Source organism: Somniosus microcephalus, chromosome 11 (assembly GCF_052327205.1).
Source record: "Somniosus microcephalus isolate GS21.2 chromosome 11, FLI_Smic_1.0, whole genome shotgun sequence".
NCBI classification, from domain to species: Eukaryota; Metazoa; Chordata; class Chondrichthyes; order Squaliformes; family Somniosidae; genus Somniosus; species Somniosus microcephalus.
The window spans coordinates 143,535,117-143,554,057 of NC_140997.1; the positions used below are offsets into that span (position 1 = coordinate 143,535,117).

An 18,941-nucleotide genomic window follows, 5' to 3' on the forward strand; every position below is an offset into this window, starting at 1 on the left:
CATCGTTAAATACCAGCCCTAACTTCCTGCAGCGAGTTTAATTTGTTTTAACAGCGCAAATGCAGCAATTTCTTGAAAGTCATGGGGAGGTTAACGGCGAGCTCTGATTTTTGCGAGGCTAACGGCAGAATGGCACAAATCATCCAGCAATTTGTGGTGATTTGCAACTCGTGGCATATCACTTCCTCGTCGCATATCACTTCCTCGTCACAAATGGCTGTTTCTTTTACACACTAATAATGGCATGCACATTTAAGTCTCAATTATTTTTCCAGCAAATTCTTCCTACATTACAACAGTGACTACACTTCAAAAAGTACCTCATTGGCTGTAAAGCGCTTTGCGAAGTCCGGTGGTCGTGAAAGGCGCTATATAAATGCAAGTCTTTTTTTTATTATGTTGCAGGAACAGCAGGGCATGTACAAAGTAAGCCAGAAGCCATTCTCTGGTTCGGATGACCACCTTTGGCCCAGTTGAAAATCAGAAATATAACAATTTAAAAAACAACAGTGTGCATGTGTGAAACAGGCTTATCCCTGCCCAATTACACTGAATAGTTCAACAGAATCATTAGGGTTGATTAGACCATGTAGTACCTGTCATTTTTAATAAGGTAGGCTGGTGGTATCTGGTGTAGAGTTTGATAATGGTTCCTTTTGCATATAATCATTGCTCATGTCTGGTCTTCTACATTCAATATCTTCTATATTCAAGAAAGAGTTGGATATATTTCTTAAGGCTAAAGGATTAAGGAATATGGAGAGAAGGCAGGGACAGGGTACTGAATTTGGATGATCAGCCATGATCTCATTGAATGGCCTACTCCTGGTCCTATCTTCTATGTTTCTATGTCTGAATAGTCTGGAGCACTAACTGCCACGAGTATCAGACAGACAGCTTACATGAAAACAAAACCACTATTTAATTATCTGCATTGTTAATCTTTGTACATCAGGAATGAAGACGAGAGACCCATTTAATATTGCTACTAAAATAAATCAATGGCTTAATAAGTATTTTATTTAATCTGGAGAACTTTTAAATCTCTCTGTGTACTGGGTTTCTGATGACCTAGTCTCAGGTTGGAAAACAGGCAAGTGTGCAATGACATGATGCATCTGCTCCTATAAACTTACTGCTTTTCCACATTTTCTTCCCCCTCCTCCCTTTCTCTCAAAAGCAAACTATTTGACTGCAGAGGTTATGGCAGCCAAGCCCAATCCTGTCCTCGTTTGATGTCAACACACGTGCTCTTCCAGGAGAGGTCATAGTCAGGAGATGGAGACCTGTCCGATTTTGTCTCCCTAACCCAGAGATACAAAGGCCATTTGTAGAATCTTTATTACCACCCCAGCTGAAATCAGCATACTCAGCACAGACCAGGGATGGAACCTGGGGCCTGCTAGTCTGCTTGGGCTATAAAAAAAATTCATTTAAACTTCAAGCAAAAAAACCCAAGATCATACACATTGCACTGCTGCATGTATGTCACCTGCCACTGAGCAAACTCATTCTAATGAGCAATGTGGCAAATTTTGAAGCGGAGTATTCAGAGCATGGTGTTAGTAGGCACATCTTCGGGAGTTATCTTGTCTGAAAATAACACTTCCCAAATACACGGAGACAACAGCCCTTTAAATGTAAAGCTAGCCTAAAAGTATTTGTAACGATTGAAGCAGATAGCTGAATCTTTTGGGCACACATTGAAAATACAGAGCCTTCACTGATTGGCTTAAGTGTGTATATTCTTGTTTGTTCCCAGACAGTTTTGTAGTATCTTCAATATTATAGTATCTTTATTGCCACCCCAGTATTGTGGTTCAATATTGTGGTTCATTCTGTAAAAGATAAGCAGCATTAGGCTTTAAAGTCCAAACTTCAAAACAATATCTTGTGGCATTACTGTCCAACAATTATTTTTTTTAAATTGAGTAGGCCTTAGCAGCAATCATTTCTAACTCGGCTTGCTCATAAATTAAGTCCCAGCTTTGGTTGAGTGCCCAACTAAGGCTCAGCTAAGTTCAGGCCTTCAATATAGTTAAAATTTGAGTTAGAACCTGTATTTTTAAATGTTTAGAATTACTTCATTTTACTTAGTTATTGTTTCAGTTACAACTTTTACATGGTTAAAGCTATTAAATCTTACTTAAAATATCAATTTTTAGCATGGAAGTGTAAGTTGCCTTCTCGCTGTGGGGATTGTAGTACTTGGATCTGATTGGTCTCTACTAATCACATGGCATTATCAGTGACATAATTAGCAGCAGCCAATCAGAATACAAATTGTAACATCTTCATGGGTACACAAAAATGTTATATAGTTTGTTTACATAGATTGCTACATCACATAGATCAACTAATACTACATACACACACCTACATACATACAAAAGTGAAATACTGCAGCTGCTGGAAATCTGAAATAAAAACAGAAAATGCTGGAAATACTCAGCAGGTCATGAAACGTTAACTTTGCTTCTCTCTGCATAGATGCTGCCGTCCGGCTGAGTATTTCCAGCATTTTCTGTTTGTATTACCTACATACATATATAATCTTAGATGTGCTAGATGCAAGTCGAAGGCACGGTTTCACACTTTTTTCAACAACAACAACTTGTATTTATATAGCGCCTTTAACGTAGTAAAACATCCCATGGCGCTGCACAGGAGTATTATAAGACAAAAAAATTTGACACCGAACCACATAAGGAGAAATTAGGGCAGGTGACCAAAAGCTTGGTCAAAGAGGTAAGTTATAAGGAGCATCTTAAAGGAGGAAAGAGAGGTAGAAAGGCAGAGAGGTTTAGGCAGGGAATTCCAGAGCTTAGGGCTCAGGCAACAGAAGGCACAGCCACCAATGGTTGAGCAATTATAATCAGGGATGCTCAAGAGGACAGAATTAGAGGAGCGCAAATATCTCGGGGGGGGTTGTGGGGCTGAAGGAGATTACAGAGATAGGGAGGGGCGAAACCATGGAGGGATTTGAAAACAGGGATAAGAATTTTGAAATCGAGGCGCTGCTTAACCGGGAGCCAGTGTAGGTCAGCGAGCACCGGGGTGATGGGTGAACGGGACTTGGTGTGAGTTAGTTGGTTTTTCTTCCAATTTCGGCAGCACGGTGGCATAGTGGTTAGCACTGTTGCCTCACAGCGCCAGGGACCCGGGTTCGAATCCGGCCTCGGGTGACTGTCTGTGTGGAGTTTGCACATTCTCCCCGTGTTTGCGTGGGTTTCCTCCGGGTGCTCCGGTTTCCTCCCACAGTCCAAAGATGTGCGGGTTAGGTTGATTGGCTATGATAAAAAATTGACCCTTAGTGTTAGGGGGATAGGGTGGGATATGTGTTGGTGTAGGGGTTACGGGGATCGGGTGGGATATGTGTCGGTGCAGGCTCGATGGGCCGAAATGGCCTCTATCTGCACTGTGAGGTTTCTGTGATTCCTTATCTTTCCTCTCCTGAAAGTAATGATTCATGCTGGGATACAGTAAGTTTACTTGTAAGTTTGGCCAGTTACACCTGTAATTTCCGCAGGTATTCTCCTGATCATTCACCGAGCCTTCAACAGAAGATGTGGAAACCCGGAGAAAGTGTTAAAAGGCATTTACCGGATTTCTCTGGAATTTCTGCTCTTCTGCAGATATTACATTGGGATATTGGGGAATACCCATGGAAATTCTACCTCTTAATGTTAATAGGCAATTTCAATATAGGATTGATCTTGTGTCAGCCATTGTATACACGTGGTCACTGAATACCTATTGGTAGTGGATTTTTGCATCTATACCTCAAGGACATACAGTAATTGCAGTGTCTCTGCTGCTACCCCAGCACAGATCAAGCCTGGGATCTTGCTGGTCAGTATTGCCTTTTTAGATGAATGCATCCTGATGTGATGGCACTGAGCACTAACGTGCGAATGGTCAGAGCAACTGAGCAGAGACGGACACAGTTTTGAGATCCGTTCCACACAGGCCCCATTCTGAGCCATGCAATATCAGGAGGAGTCAAGCAGAGACTGCAGTATCTCCTTGCTGGGGTAAGGAAAATCAGATGTAAAAGTCATGCCAAGATTGACAACTGAATCTTCCAGCACTTGCCTACAGGAGCATTGGTGTGGGAGCAGTAAGGCACTAACAGTGTATAATTGGAAGTTTTTTTTAATTTAACAAAGTTATTTGAATTCACAAAGCTCTAGTTACTGTTTAGGAGAGATTATTCAGCCTTCCCTTTTAAAATCCAGGAGTCTATCTGGAGCTTTTGAAGAGACAAGAAACTTTCTGTTGTCTTCAAAGTGAATCTGTCTAAAACTTCCAAAAAGAGTGTTAGCTAGCCAGAAAATTCTGCAGTTGCTGAGCATATAAAAAGAGCAAACACAGGTGTATAAAGGTTAATTATGACTTAGTGTAGTATAGAAGTTGTGAGTTACAGAGAAACCTGTAAATTAGGGACACCTAAGGGACTTGCATCAGGTGTCTTTATTTTCAAAATGTCATTGTATGTACAGTAAACCATGAACCAACTATCCCTGGGTTGGCTGTATTACCCTCACCTAGGATCGTGCCTAATTCTGGAGCCCTGCCAGCAGGACCTGATTTCAGTTCATTTTCTGTTTGTTGGGCTTCCCAGTTCATTGCCATCCTGGGGGTCCTTTTCCATTGAGGGAGGAATATCCTGATCCTGGGATCTGCTATGTTGGCAGCATGCACAAGGCAATGTGGGCGCTGTAGGGCCGGAGTGCCTGGGAAATCCCAGCCAAATTGTGCGTGGTTGGGGGGGGGTGGAATTAATGTCCTGTCCGGGAACCCGTCCCCTCCGTGTGCTGTAGCTGCTAATGTTTGACGTGCTGGGGGGTGGGTAGGGGATTGTTAGCAGCTCATCGATACCCGATGGACTGGTGGAATGCAATGTCTAGGGTTGGCAACTCTGGTTGGAGGCATTCCTGGAGGTTTGACCACGTGATGTTATGATCATGTGATGCCTGTCCATGTGACTCCTGATCATGAGCTCCTGTTCCCCATCTTGTCTCCTCATCTCTCCCCAGTCCCCATTCCCCAGTCTCTCCCCGAAACTCGAGGCCCCCACGATTGCCGACACCAGAGTTTCTTCCATGTCCCCCCCCCCGATTGCCAACTCCTGAGCTCCCCTCGACTCCCGAGGCCCCTCAATTGCTGACTCCTGAGCTCCCCTCGACTCCCGAGGCCCCTCGATTGCCGACTCCTGAGCTTCCCCCCATTGCCTACTCCGGGGCTCCTCCTGAGGTCCCCCAACGTCCCAATTGCGGACTCCGGAGCTCCTCCCAATTGCCGACTTCTAAGCTCCCCACTCCAGACTCTTGAGCTTCCGCTCCCCCCCCACCACCTAATTCCTGACTCCTGAGGCCCCTTGGTTCCAGAGTTCCCCCTTACTCCCAACCCTCGATTGTTCCTAACACCTGTGCTCATGTAGCTCATTATTCTCCAGAGTCTCAAACAGTTGGTCCTGGCTCTCTGCGGCAGTGGAGGTGACATCACTGGGCCAGAGGCAGGAATGGAGCCCAGTGCAACGGGCACCTGGATGTAAATTGAAGGTGAGGTAGAATGGGGAGTTCTTTACCCAGCATCCATAGCAGCCCAGAAACCGCTCTGGGATAGAGATGAGCAAGCATTCAATCCCAAAGAGTGTGAGCGGGTTTCTCTGCTGCTATGGATACTGGGTAAAGAGATCTCCATTCCACAAAAGCCCTTTCTTTCACCCACTGCCACCTCACACTTACCTGCATGTCCCATATTTTAAGTTGTAAATGGACTTGGTGCATTGAAGGCTGTCCATAATTTGCACGTGTTCGTGTTTTCACGGTGCAGCTTGTATCTATGACAATGCATATTATTTGGGACTGTCAATAAGTGTCCATTTTTTGGGGAAGTGCATTTGTACAGGTTTCACTGTACTTGTTATTTTCTATTGCAATGAGGAGCTAGCTAAACTTATCTCCTACTGTAAATATATATATTACTGTTATTGTTCATTTATTGTGTTTGGTGGTTAAAGCCTAAAATAAAGCCGTGAAGTGTTATTTTTCTCCTTTTGAATATGAGAAGCAACCCATGGAGGCACTGAAGTACATCGAGTACTGAAGGGATCTTTAAAAGGTTCTCTTTTCATTATCCCAGGCATACTATGAAACCTACCTGATAACCAGGCAATTAAAGACACTGTCCCAAGGATAGAGAGGTTGGGCTCACCTATGAGAGTATATTGAAATACAGGTCAAATGTGTCTGGACCAAAAATGGTAAAAGAAACACTTGAATTAACACAATACCAAAGAGGCTGCCAGTGTAAATACCTTCATCAGGTAAAGAGGGAGCTGAGAGGAGCTCGGCACTGTCGATTTTCTCTTCTTCATACAAAAGGATCTTATCCAGCAGTTTCTTTTTGTGGGGGTTGATCTTGATATTTGTGGAAGACAAAACTTCTGCTGCAAACCAAAGTTACGGAGAAAGTTAAATGCTGCAACAGAACCACTTGGAATCATTAATGTACAAGAGGCAATTCACCACTCCTGCACTCCCAGCAGGGGGCCATAGTCAAAGGGAGCATGGATCCAAGAGAGGGCTACAACATTGTACTGTAGCACTGATTTACCAACCCATGCTCTATTTGAGCATGGCTCACTGCTGGGAGTGTGGAATCGATGAAGTAACTGTATAGCGTTTAACATAGATGCTTCCCTTTCCTAATGCAAATGAATTGCAACACTCGGAATCTGTGCCAAAGAAGCAAGTTTATTCCATGTATTGAGATGGGAATCTCGGAGAAAATATTACTGTGCTTCATTTTAAAATGAGAAAAGGTCCAAACTTCATATATTCCAGCCCCCCCCCCCACAAGCCTAAATGAAAGGATTGTGTATTTATACACCTTCAAAAACTAAATTTACAGTGACAGCATCAAGTTAAGAAAACTATTCACTTTTTTTAATTAAAAAAACCTTTTGTGCACATCCGAGTGACTTGTTATTACTGGGGAATTAAATACTTTATTCTGGTTTGGACATTCTGTCAGCATCAAACACTCCCAGATCAGGTATAACGCAGGTTAGATCAGGTATAACAAGGATTGCAAAATGCTGTGAATTTTTAAAAGAGGAAACTTTCCATTAGAATTTTTGGGAATTTTGAGTTTTTTTGCACACTGATGGTTTTTGTCTCTGACCCTTACATTATCTTTGTCGTCAAAATAGACATACTGTTCCATACAAATAAAAACAGGCTTTCAAAACTTTATTTAGGTCATAATTTTGAACTTTATTGAACCCCCACAAAAAAGACCCATCTAAAATAAAATAAGAGCGTCAGCTTATTTAGCCTGTAATTTGTCCTTATTTTGTCTCTGAGTCTTCTACTCATGAGTCTTCTGCTCCTCCTGATTCTCTGACTCTGGCTCGGACGTGTCCATTTCCTCCTCTGTGTCACTGTCTAGCTGTGTGGTGGACACTTCTGTATCTGGCTCAATAAGTTGTAGGTTCGCCCGGATAGCCACCAGTTTCTCCATTCTCTTTGTTAGTCAGCCTGTTGCGCACCTTTGTATGCGTATTCCCAAAAAGTGACCAGTTTCGTTCGGAGGCCGCTGATGAAGGTGGGATTTGGAGTATCACCGGTGGGATTTGGGGTATCACCGATGCAATGGGTGACAGGGCCTCAGATGCACAAAGTCCCTTCCACCAGGTATGTGCACTGATATGCTTGCATGATTCCCATATCCCGTCCCCATTCCAAAGACCTTGCTTGGTAGAGAACTTTGCCAGACTTCCCAGAACTTTGCCCACGTCCAGATTGAGATGGTGTGAGGGGGTAGAAATCACACTGTAAGCGCTGTTGATCTGTTCTCCAGAAAGTATTGGTCTCCCAACATGCTTTGGATCCAGCATGTATGCTGCAGCATGAATCGGCTTGACACCAAATTCTTGACGCGTCTGTATGAATTGAACAATTGCCTTCTCCTCTGCTTTGAGCAGCAGGGATGTGGTTAGCGCAATGCTGATTTGTTCTTTTAAATCAGCAAAAAGCCTGAGAACATCTGACAAGACAGCGTCATCTCCTTCAATCTGAGCAATTGCAGATGCTACTGGTGAGAGTAGTTGAAGGCTGCTAACCACTCTCTCCCAAAACACATCATCCAGCAGTATTTTCTTGATGGTGGTTTCCATATCCCCAGACTGGGATATTGCCATTTCGTGCAGCGACTCCTTACCCTCCAGAAGGCTGTTGTACATTATGATAACGCCACCCCATCTAGTGTTGCTGGACAGCTTCAGTGTGGTGTTCTTGTTCTTTGTCGTTTGCTTGGAGTTGTAGGTTGCTGCAACTACCTGTTTTCCCCTGACATACTTAACAACTTGCTTGGCTCTCTTGTACAGTGTTTCCATGGTTCTCAAACCCATGATGTCCTTGAGGAGCAGGTTGAGCCCATGAGCTGTGCACCCAATAGACGTAATATGAGGGTAGGCCTCCTCCACTTGAGCCCAAGCAGCCTTCATATTCGCAGCATTGTCAGTAACTACTGCAAAGACCTTTTGTGATCCAAAATCGTTGATGACCGCTTTCAGCTCATCAGCAATGTATGTGCCTGTGTGTCTGTTGTCCTTCGTGTCTGTGCTCTTGAAGAACACTGGGAGAGGAGTGGAGACGATGTACTTTATGATGCCCTCCCCTCGTACATTTGACCACCCATCTGAGATAACTGCAACACAGTCTGCCATCTCTATCATTTCTTTGAGCTTTCCTTGGACTCTGTTATACTCAGCCTCCAGCAAATAAGTAGACAAAGCATGTCTGGTGGGAGGACAGTATGCAGGGCGAATAACATTGAAAAATCTCTTCCAGTACACATTGGCTGTGAGCATCAGGGGTGAGCCTGTCGCATATACAGCCCGAGCAAGGCACTCATCTGCATTCTTCTGGCTATGGTTATCCATTGTATCAAAAGAACCTTCCAAGTGGGCTAGGAGTTGCTGATGATAAGGAGCCTGATGCTGAATGTGAACCATCATCTTCTTGAATGGAAGCAGAGGAACTCTGGGCTGTTTGCTGTGAGCTTTGAGTGAAGTTGTTGCATTTGGATAAATGCTGCTGCATCTTTGTGACATTTTTTACATATAGCTTTGTATAGTGTTTGCACATATACACAGTCTTTCCATCTTTAATGCCTGGGGTAAAATGCTTCCATACATCCGACGGTAAACGTGGCATTGTTCTATGCAGAGAAATAAAGGGCATTCGTCTCTGTGTCGAACTGCGGTCAATCAGCACGATTGCAACAGGGTGAGTAAATTTTTCCAGATGTTCCATGTGATGGAAGCATGCCCTGTGCACGCATGACGCTACATCACCAATAGAGGGAGCTAATCGCTCATCCACCCAATCAGGACACATTTATTCATAGTCACACACAAAACTTGTAATTATTAAAACAAGCCAAGTAAGAAGATAAGCATATATTAATTAAGAAATTCCTTAATAATTAAGATTCCATCTCTGTTAGTAATTTTAAGAGAAGACCTGTGGGGAAAAAAAAGAAATACAAAAAACCCCCCAAAAAACAATATTATGCTAGCATATGCTTTTTTGGGCAAAATTCCCAAGCTAAACTTCCCATGGAAAATTTCCGGAAATTTACCGGAAACTTTCCACCCCTTCGCAATCCTAGGTATAACGCAGGTTATATCAGGTATAATGCAGGTTAGGTACAGAGTAATGCTCATTGAGCAATCCTAGCTCAGTTACAGCGTGGGTTAGATGCACACTCAAGCAACTCTGCATGTTGTCCCATCATGTACTCCTCAGTCAGGTATAGCACAGGTTGGACGTCAAGTAAAGCTCCCTTTATGCTGTCCAATTAAGTAGTTCCAGAGCAAGTATAGCTCAGATTAGATGTAGAGCAAAATTCCCTCTACATTACCACAGCCTCAAAGAAGGGCCCATTAGCCACAGTAAATTAAAAAAATCCCATGCAAATTACTGCAGCTAATGGCCTCTAGGAACTGGGTTGAGATGCTCCTAAACTCAGTTCACAAACAACCCTCACATCCAGCCGATAGACGCGATCTTCCATTTCATTAGTATTGGCTGACTGGGGTTCAGGTCCCAGAAGTGAAAGAGCTGCACATGTCATCCTACTGCACCACCCAGTCCAGCACATCATTTCCATCTCCAATATTTGCCTTTTATTTTCCCTGACTGGAGTGGAGTGACAGCCTTCTGCTGGGCTCAGCTGCTAGTCTGGATCCAGGTCTGGTTCTTAAAGAAACGACGTCAACAGGAAAAAGTTTTGGCTAATCTTTTGTCTGTGTTTAAATAGGATGTGTGGTGATGTAAATCGTGTCAAAATGTGTCACAACATCAATTGTGTGCAACGTTATCGTGACATACATCTTTTCTGGCTTTAGCCAGGCTTTCGTTCCCGATTGTTATCCAGTGATCTTTATTGGAAGTGGCATATGTGAATGATGGGCGAGGATAGGCTGAAGCTGAGCTGTGATGCCCACCCACCCCATGGTTAAATACCTCACCAACACTTACTGCTTCGGCTCACTTAGATAATATACTGGAAGGCCACCACCATTTATGGAACTGTATCCCAGCGTGAGGCCTTCAGGGGGAGGATGGGCAAGGGGGAAATTGGAGCAAAAATACCTTTCAAATATATGTGCATAAAAGTCTAGTTTTTATACAATTGGACCCTACCTGGACTCGTGCTGTCAGGCACTCCTGGTCGTCCTCCCACAGACAAAGTTGAGTTCTCAAACGCACATGCTGCTCCACAACATAACTCATTGATGTGCAAACTTTGGCAAGAAGCGTATTTTGAGGGGGACACTGAGTTTTCAGATTCTGAGTTGGTAGTCAGTGTGTCTCTTCTTTGAGGAGACAGCATAAGAGAAACAGCAGAGTTCCACCAGCAGAGCTTCATTGCAGGGTCTGTGTAGTTGGCTTCTGTGTGGTTAAAAGGATTGACCATTCTATCTTTTGAGTATAGATGAAATTCACAGATGCCATTTGATGCAGCACCAGAGACTTGGTCTCTTGCTGGAGACAATTCTTGAACAAAGCTACTACTGGTCTCTACAGGTTCCTGGCTGGTTCTATGATCATCTGTATTGGTGGATTTTGAACTGTCTTCAGTTCCCTTGGAGCATGAGCTGGAGTCACTGCAAGCACACTGTGACTTAATATTGCACATTTCACAAAACAATTGGCCAAGAGATGCCGGCACGGGGTAATAACCAAAATTATCCGACTCATCTGATTCACATGGTATCTTCACCAATTTTGCATCCGGTAGTTGTGGCGAGTTTTCTGGCAAGCCTCTGAAAATGGATGGGCTCTGGGATTGTAAAGACTTTATGCAGTAATTGGGAGCTGGAAATGAAGCCAATTGATTTAGCTTATATGTAACATCTTCTGTCTCCTCAGGAGTGCTGTGCAGATCATGGCTTTTTACCTGATGCTCAAGACACTCCAGCATTGAATAAACCTGTAAAACACAACACAATACATATCAAATAACCCCAACAAATTTCTGTGATCATCAATGTGAGGGATGGCAGTGCAGGGGAATGGCAAGCCTTTTTTTTGTTGCATCAATCACTCTATAGCAGGATAATGCCCAATCTACCCTGTCACAATAACATATCTGATACAACCTTGGCAAAACACCATGACTGAATTTTTCCATTTCCCACGCCAGCCACCATTGCAATCTGAGACCACTTTTTAAAAAAAAAATTGTTCATGGGATGTGGGCGTCGCCGGCAAGGGTAGCATTTATTGCCCTTCCCTAATTGCTCGAGAAGGTGGTGCTGAGCTGCCTTCTTGAACCGCTGCAGTCCGTGCAGTGAAGGTGCTCCCGCAGTGCTGTTAGGGAGGGAGTTCCAGGATTTTGACCCAGCGATGATGAGGGAATGGCGATATATTTCCAAGTCAGGATGGTGTGTGACTTGGAGGGGAACTTGGAGGTAATGATGTTCCCATGTCCTTCGAAGTGGTTTTCAGATCATAAGCGATGCAGTCCAATTACAAAAACTGCTGTCAGGCACTTTGAACTAGAAAACAGTGTTTGGAAAGTCTAAACTCTAACATTGTTACTACGACAAAATGACTCCCAAATTTGCTGCTCTGTCATGTCCTGAAAGTATCGATACAATACTGCATTAAGTAGCATGGGTACCAGAGACGCCCTCTTCTACCTTGCATAAGTGGTACCTAGACAGTGAATGTTAATGAACTATTTGACTCTGGACACCATTGCAGCCAAGCCTAATTTTGTCCTCAAATCCATACATGCAAAGGATGTTGAATGATTGCCTGAACAGGGAGACAGACTCTTGGTTTAGCATTTCATTCAAAGGACAGCACCCCTGACCATGCAGTAAGACACAGAATTACAAAGAATTTTTGACATTCGGCCCAACCAATTCATATTGGTGTTTGTCTTCTACACAAGCAGCAGTCCAAATCCAATATGCCTGCCTTGTTTCCATATCCCTATATCTCCCTTTCCTTCAACTGCCTATCTAACCTCTTCTTAAATGCTGACATGGTCTCTACTTCAATCACTAACTCTGGTAGTGCATTCCACGGCCGCACAACCCTCTGTCCTAAATCTCTTGCATTTAATCTTATATTTCTGGCCCCTCATTTAGACCTCTCCCACCCCACCCCGAACTACTGGAAACAGTCTGTTTCTATCCACACTGTCCCATCCCTTAATAATTTTATACACCTCTATCAAATCACCCCATAATCTCTTCTATTCTAACAAAAACAGCCCAAATTTATTCATGTCTTTCTTCATATTGTTCGATGTATTTTTATTTACCTCTTTCATCTCGGGTCTCTTCTTTTTGATGCACAGACAGATAATAACAGCAAATTTAACTGCGAAACTTAAGGGGAGCAGGCCACCCTTTGTATCCAAATACATCTGACAAATTTTGTACGCTGTTTTCTCTAGATCTGCAGCATTTTTCGTTTGCCCTGCTGCCTCCAGCTCTCCCAACATAAGATCTTTCTGTTTAACACAAAGACGATAGTAAGAACATGTAATATATTAGGAAAATTGTAAACATTATCAATGCCACAGCCTCAATAAAGACTCCCGAGTCATATATATGGTGCGCATCATTTTCAGTGGGTGAACCTGATGCGCTATCAATTACTCATAAAAGACTGAGAGTTAGAAGAGTAACTGAAGGCTTTTATTAACAACAGAATGGAGGTCTGCCTCGAGTGGTCGACCGGTCCAGGATACAAGGGCTGGGGAGCAGTCACCTTTATACTAGGACCTGTGGGAGGAGTCAGCCGAGGCATGTCCAGATGTTACCACAGAACCAAATTGAAGTGTATGTGTATGCACAAAAGGAAATCTTCATGTATGAGCACAAAATAGGCACCACTGCAAGATTACAGCGTAGGTGGAGGGAGGAGAAAGAGGCAGAGACAGAAAGGGGGGATTTGCAGTGGAATGTCCAAAACCTTCTCGGGAGACGATGGCGCAAGTAAAGAGGCCAACTAATAAAAAGGCAGTGAAGTTGATTATTAGAGAATTTGTGCCACTCTGTATGCATCTGTGTAGACTGGAGAGAGGAGACAGTTAATGCAAAGTACAGTGTGAAGCACATATTGAAGTTGTCTTCTTACCAGAAATTTTGGTTGTCTGCTCTCGTCTACTGCTTTGATACCAGTCAGAATTTCGGCAAGAACCTGCAATAAAATTACAATGACACTTGCGAGCTTTACCCTTAAATCTATATCTGCTAATGAGAACTGCAGAGGAATGCAGATAGACAAAACAATCCTTTTAGACACAATAAAGTATGAAAGAGGGGACAGGTGGTCTGTCAGCACAGCACATTGTGGGTACTGACTCACTATCCCAATGAGTGCTCGTATACTGTGCCAGTGAATCCTTCACATAATGACTTCCTAATCTCAGCCAGGCCCCTTGGGGGAATTGAAGAGAGAAGTACTGGGTGGAGGCAAACCAGCTATTTCTAATTAGAACCTGAGGAAGGGGGAAATCCATTGGAATGTAAGTCAGTCTGAATTCTCATATAGTTCCTGGCAATTAGAGATTAGAGTACAATCAGATGCTTTTTTTATACTTTATTGAAAGAATACCTTCACATCTGTAGTGTTGCCCTATGATCTTTTCATTTCACTACACTACTTTGTTATTTGGTAATGTTTTACATTGTGATATGGTGGGTTTTACAGAACCTAATTTTCACAGTGCATCACTTTATCAAAGTACATTTATATTGACTGTCAGTCAGCAACCACGTCATGATTTTCAAGCATCAGCACAGAACCACACACTAGGTAGTAGGTAGCAATGTAGAGATCATAGAATCATTGAATGGTTACAGCACAGAAGGAGGCCATTCAGCCCATGCCGGCTCTCCGCAAGAGCACTTCAACTAGTCCCACTCCCCCGCCCTTTCCCCGTAGCCCTGCAATTTTTTTTCCTACAGGTACTTATCCAACTCCCTTTTGAAAGCTACAATTGAATCTGCCCCCACCACCATTTCAGGCAGGGCATTCCAGATCATGAGCATAACCACTCGCTGTGTAAAAAAGTTTCCCCTCATGTCTCCTTTGGTTCTTCTGCCAATTACCTTAAATCTGTGTCCTCTGGTTCTTGACCCTTCCGCCAGTAGGAACAGTTTCTCTCTATCTACTCTGTCTAGACACCTCATGATTTTGAACACCTCTATCAAATCTCCTCTCAACCTTTTCTGCTCTAAGGAGAACAATCCCAGCTTCTCCAGTCAATCCATGTAACTGAAGTCCCTCATCCCTGGAACCATTCTTATAAATCTTTTCTGCACCCTCTCTAAGGCCTTCACATCCTTCCTAAAGTGTGATGCCCAGAATTGGATACAATACTCCAGTTGAGGCCAGTAATATGTTAGGCATAGATGGTGAAGGGGGTGGTGGTGGTGGGGGGGGGGGGGGGGGGGGGGGGAGTGTGGAGGGTCGAGGGTGTATCACTGGCAAAGGAGCTTTGGGGTCAGACCTAATCCCTTCCCACATCACTTGAAAGACCTGGATCATGTTCTTTCTCTTCTTTTTCACCAATGAAAATAAATTCAGTTCTAATTCTTTCTTCATAATTTAGAACCTTAAATCCCAGAATACCCCTTCTTATTCTTCTCTGAATTCTCTCTAATGCATCAATGTCCAAGAGGGGGCCCAAAACTGCCTGCATCATTCTAAAGAGACCTCACCAGTGATTTATATCAGGGTGAAATAAATTGATTTGACTTGTAATCAAATGCCCTTGACAATATTGCATTAGCCTTTTCGTAACAGTCTTACATTGGCTGGATACTTTCAATGAATGGTAAAACCCATCACAGAGGAACTACTTACTATTCCAAAGCTAAAGGTGTCAACTTTTACAGACAGCCACCCAAGCCGAACAAACTCATCCGGTAGGTAGGCTGGAGGTCCCTGCAAAGTCTTGGTCTTCAGGGTAGTGTGGCTGTTGGTGTAGTTAGCACTTGTGCTAAGAGGGCCAATCTTCACCAGACCAAAGTCTCCCAGCTTTGGTGTAAAATATTCATCTAGCAGAATGTTAGAACTGCAGGAACAAGACAAATGTTAAATTTAACCAATATATAATGACCGTTACTATTTGGAAATCAACTGTTAATTATGGCTCTAAGCATTCAGTAATTACATTGCAATCATTAACCTTCAGTGTACAGTGTCCTGGTACTTGGTTTCTACAAGGACACCTCAACTACCAAATACCAGTAAAAATCCCTCTACCAAATCCCCAATGTATTTTGTTAAAAATGATATGTATGGATGGATTTCATTTTGGCGATCTCATCGCAGGGTTCAGATATGTGGCAACATGGATTTGTAGAATGCAGATTGCATTATCCTACATTACTAGGATTGAGATTTCAACTGCACCACCTTGAGGAGGAGCTCAGCAGAGACGAATAAAAGAGAAAATTGGGAACAGAGCCATTTTTGCACATCCGTTACCTGGTTCATAGAAACGCTGACAAAAGCCTGTGAGTAGGCTGCCCACCTCCCGTCTCGACTGCAGATAGTGCACAGGGATGAGAGAAGTGGAGAAAAATAGGAGCATTAAACTATAATAACGATAAAAAGTTAGAAGCTCTCCCTGATGCCTCAATGGGTAAAAGCACCACTCGATGTACCACTAAGCTACACAGACCTGGAAGAACACTGCTTTTGCTCCTGGTCCAATCTGAGTTGTTTGATCTGAGTTGGGGCAGGGGTGGGTGACATGCAGTATTGCTAATGTAGAAAAGGCCAAACAATATTGGACAGGATTCTTGGTTAAACTTACTATCCACTACTGTTTGCTGGAAAGTGCACATACAGACTACAGGCAAGGATAGGATTGGGCTTGGCTATGATGTTCCAATAGTTGTTGAGCATTTTGTGGAGGAAAAGTGGCCACTTGGGTGAGGTATCAGCGCACTCAGCATGATTAATGCCTTCATGAGCAAATGATGAAAAGGAAGGAAAATTGGGGAAAAAGTGACCTTGAGGAAGACAATGATTCATAAAGAAGTATCTAGTGCAGGTATGTGCATTTCATGTCTGGTCTGATTCCAGGAATCATTACTTTTCTAATCAGAACAGACTTGGTGAATCAAAGTTCTGGGAATGGCAGTTTTACCTTTTTATATTTCCATGAATTAGAGGCAGATTACACTGATGCAGGAACTGTATCGCCCTTGCTGTTCCAACTGCAATGTTAATGCGTGTATTCCATGAAATTGCATCGGCAGAATTCTGAAACAACAGAGATATTGTTTAACAATTTCTTAGTGCAAACTGAAGGAGTGCTGTACTGTTGGAGGCACTATCTTTCAGATGAGATATTAAACTGACTGCCCCCTCAAGTGGACGTCGAAGATCCCATGGCACTGTTCAAAGAAGACCAGGGGATTTCTTCAGGTGTCCTGGCTAATAGATATCCCTCAACCAACATCACTAAAACAAAAATGATCTGGTTATTATCTCATTGCTGTATGCAAATTATCTGCCGTGTTTCCCTACATTACAACAGGGACAACACTTTAAAAGTACAGGTTGAGCGTCCAAAATCCAGAATGTTCCAGACTCCAGGACAATTGGTGGCAGGGTCGTCCAGAATCCGTAAAATGTTCCTGAATCCAGACACCCTAAAGGAGGCTTACCAAAAGCCGGAAATATCGCAACCTGGACCCAGGCATTTCCGGACTCGGAACATGTTTCTGATGTCCGAAGTCTGGAAATATCGCAACCTGGGCTCGGGCGTTTCCGGACTTCGGACATCAGAAACACGTTCCGAAGTCCGGAAAAACATGAAAACCGGCTCGACCTTGGTCCCGAGTTTGCCGGATTCGGGACGCTCAACCTGTACTTCATTGGCTGTGAAGCGTTCAGGACAACCTGAAGTCATGAAGGGTGCTACATAATTGCAAGCTTACCTTCTTTCTTTCCTTCAGTGTCTACTGAAAATAGTTGCTAAGTATATGAAGCATTGCTCAATTGCACCAGCTGCATTATGGGGAGGATCCCAAATTAAGATAAAAGCTGGATTCTTACTGAGCCTTGACCACTGATGAGAGGGGGGGGGGGGTTATCACAGAATCACAAGTTTACATTGGCAATTTCGATTTCATTTGTAATGGGTGCACAGGTATAAGATTTTTAATATATAAAGTGAAAACATGGAAGAATTACTGCTTACTGTGCACTGAAGCTTGCTCTCAAGGGAGCCATTGGACATGTAACGATAAATGAGGCAGTAAAAGCCATTTTCAGCACAGCAGCCTTCTAGGGCCAAGATATTAGAGTGTCGATACCTGAGGAGGAACAGGAAAAAATCAAACTCATAACCTTAAAGGAAGGACAGATATTTCATGAGAAACTTATATCATTGCTCCAACTTTTGCAGTAGCAAAATCACACCTCTCACATCCTTCTCTCAAGTGCAAAGCCTAAGTAGGTGTTTATTTTCTACCTTGTACACCTCATTCTGAGGAGCAGCAGTAAAGCTAAAGGTTTTTCTGTTGTTTGCATAAAATGGATTTGGACATTGCAGTGAGCCAGTGAGGGAGAGCTTGAACAGGTTGGGCAATGGTGCGAGAACACCATGGCCTAACCTATTGGAACTCAGGATACAGGTTGGTGACACTCCTTTCTCAAGATGGTGAACTTCCAATCTCAACAGTGACAATAGGGAAAAGTGACAGAGGCCAAGCCTTTGATCACAAGGAAAGAGGGAAAACTGGAGAATCAACCCAAGTACTTTTAAGTGGCCATTTAGTGTGGTTGAACTTGGTCTTTGCCAGTAGCAATTTTTTTATTTGTTCCTGAGATGTGGGCGTCGCTGGCAAGGCTAGCATTTATTGGCCATCCCTAATTGCCTTCTTGAATCGCTGCAGTCCTTGTGGTGAAGGTACTTCCAGAGTGCTGGTAGGGAGGGAGTTCCAGGGTCTTGACCCAGTGACGATGAAGGAACGGCAATATATTTCCAATTTAGAATGGTTTGTAACTTGCAGGTGATGGTGTTCCCATGCGCCTGCTGCCCATGTCCTTCTAGGTGGTAAAGGTCGCCGGTCTGGGAGGTGCTGCCAAAGAAGTCTTGGTGAGTTGCTGCAGTGCATCTTGTAGATGGTACACACGGCAGCCACGGTATGCCGGTGGTGGAGGGAATGAATGTTTAAGGTGGTGGATGGGGTGCCAATCAAGCGGGCTGATTTGTCCTGGATGTTGTCAAGCTTCTTGAATGTTGTTGGAGCTGCACTCATCCAGGCAAGTGGAGACTATTCCATCACACTCCTGACTTGTGCCTTATAGATGCTGGAAAGGCTTTAGGGAGTCAGGAGGTGAGACACTCACCGCAGAATACCCAGCCTCTGACCT

At 43.5% G+C, this 18,941-nt stretch overlaps 1 protein-coding gene across 4 annotated transcripts in view; it reads right to left on the bottom strand.

Moving 5' to 3' along the window:
• Window positions 1-373: 373 nt before the first annotated feature.
• Window positions 374-18,941, bottom strand: part of LOC147110926 (interleukin-1 receptor-associated kinase-like 2) — a 77,836-nt gene continuing 59,268 nt past the window's right edge. For 2 of the 4 annotated variants that reach the window (XM_086001340.1, XM_086001337.1), the window contains 9 exons: window positions 17,764-17,878; window positions 16,705-16,820; window positions 15,411-15,621; window positions 13,677-13,739; window positions 12,856-13,047; window positions 10,722-11,511; window positions 6,323-6,454; window positions 6,166-6,219; window positions 374-1,838 (listed from right to left, as the gene is read on the bottom strand). In XM_086001340.1, coding sequence (XP_085857466.1) covers window positions 1,834-1,838; window positions 6,166-6,219; window positions 6,323-6,454; window positions 10,722-11,511; window positions 12,856-13,047; window positions 13,677-13,739; window positions 15,411-15,621; window positions 16,705-16,820; window positions 17,764-17,878 — 1,678 coding nt within the window. In that variant the 3' untranslated portion in view covers window positions 374-1,833. The remainder of the gene's footprint in view (window positions 1,839-6,165; window positions 6,220-6,322; window positions 6,455-10,721; window positions 11,512-12,855; window positions 13,048-13,676; window positions 13,740-15,410; window positions 15,622-16,704; window positions 16,821-17,763; window positions 17,879-18,941) is intronic. The other 2 variants (XM_086001338.1, XM_086001339.1) reach the window with 2 other exon arrangements.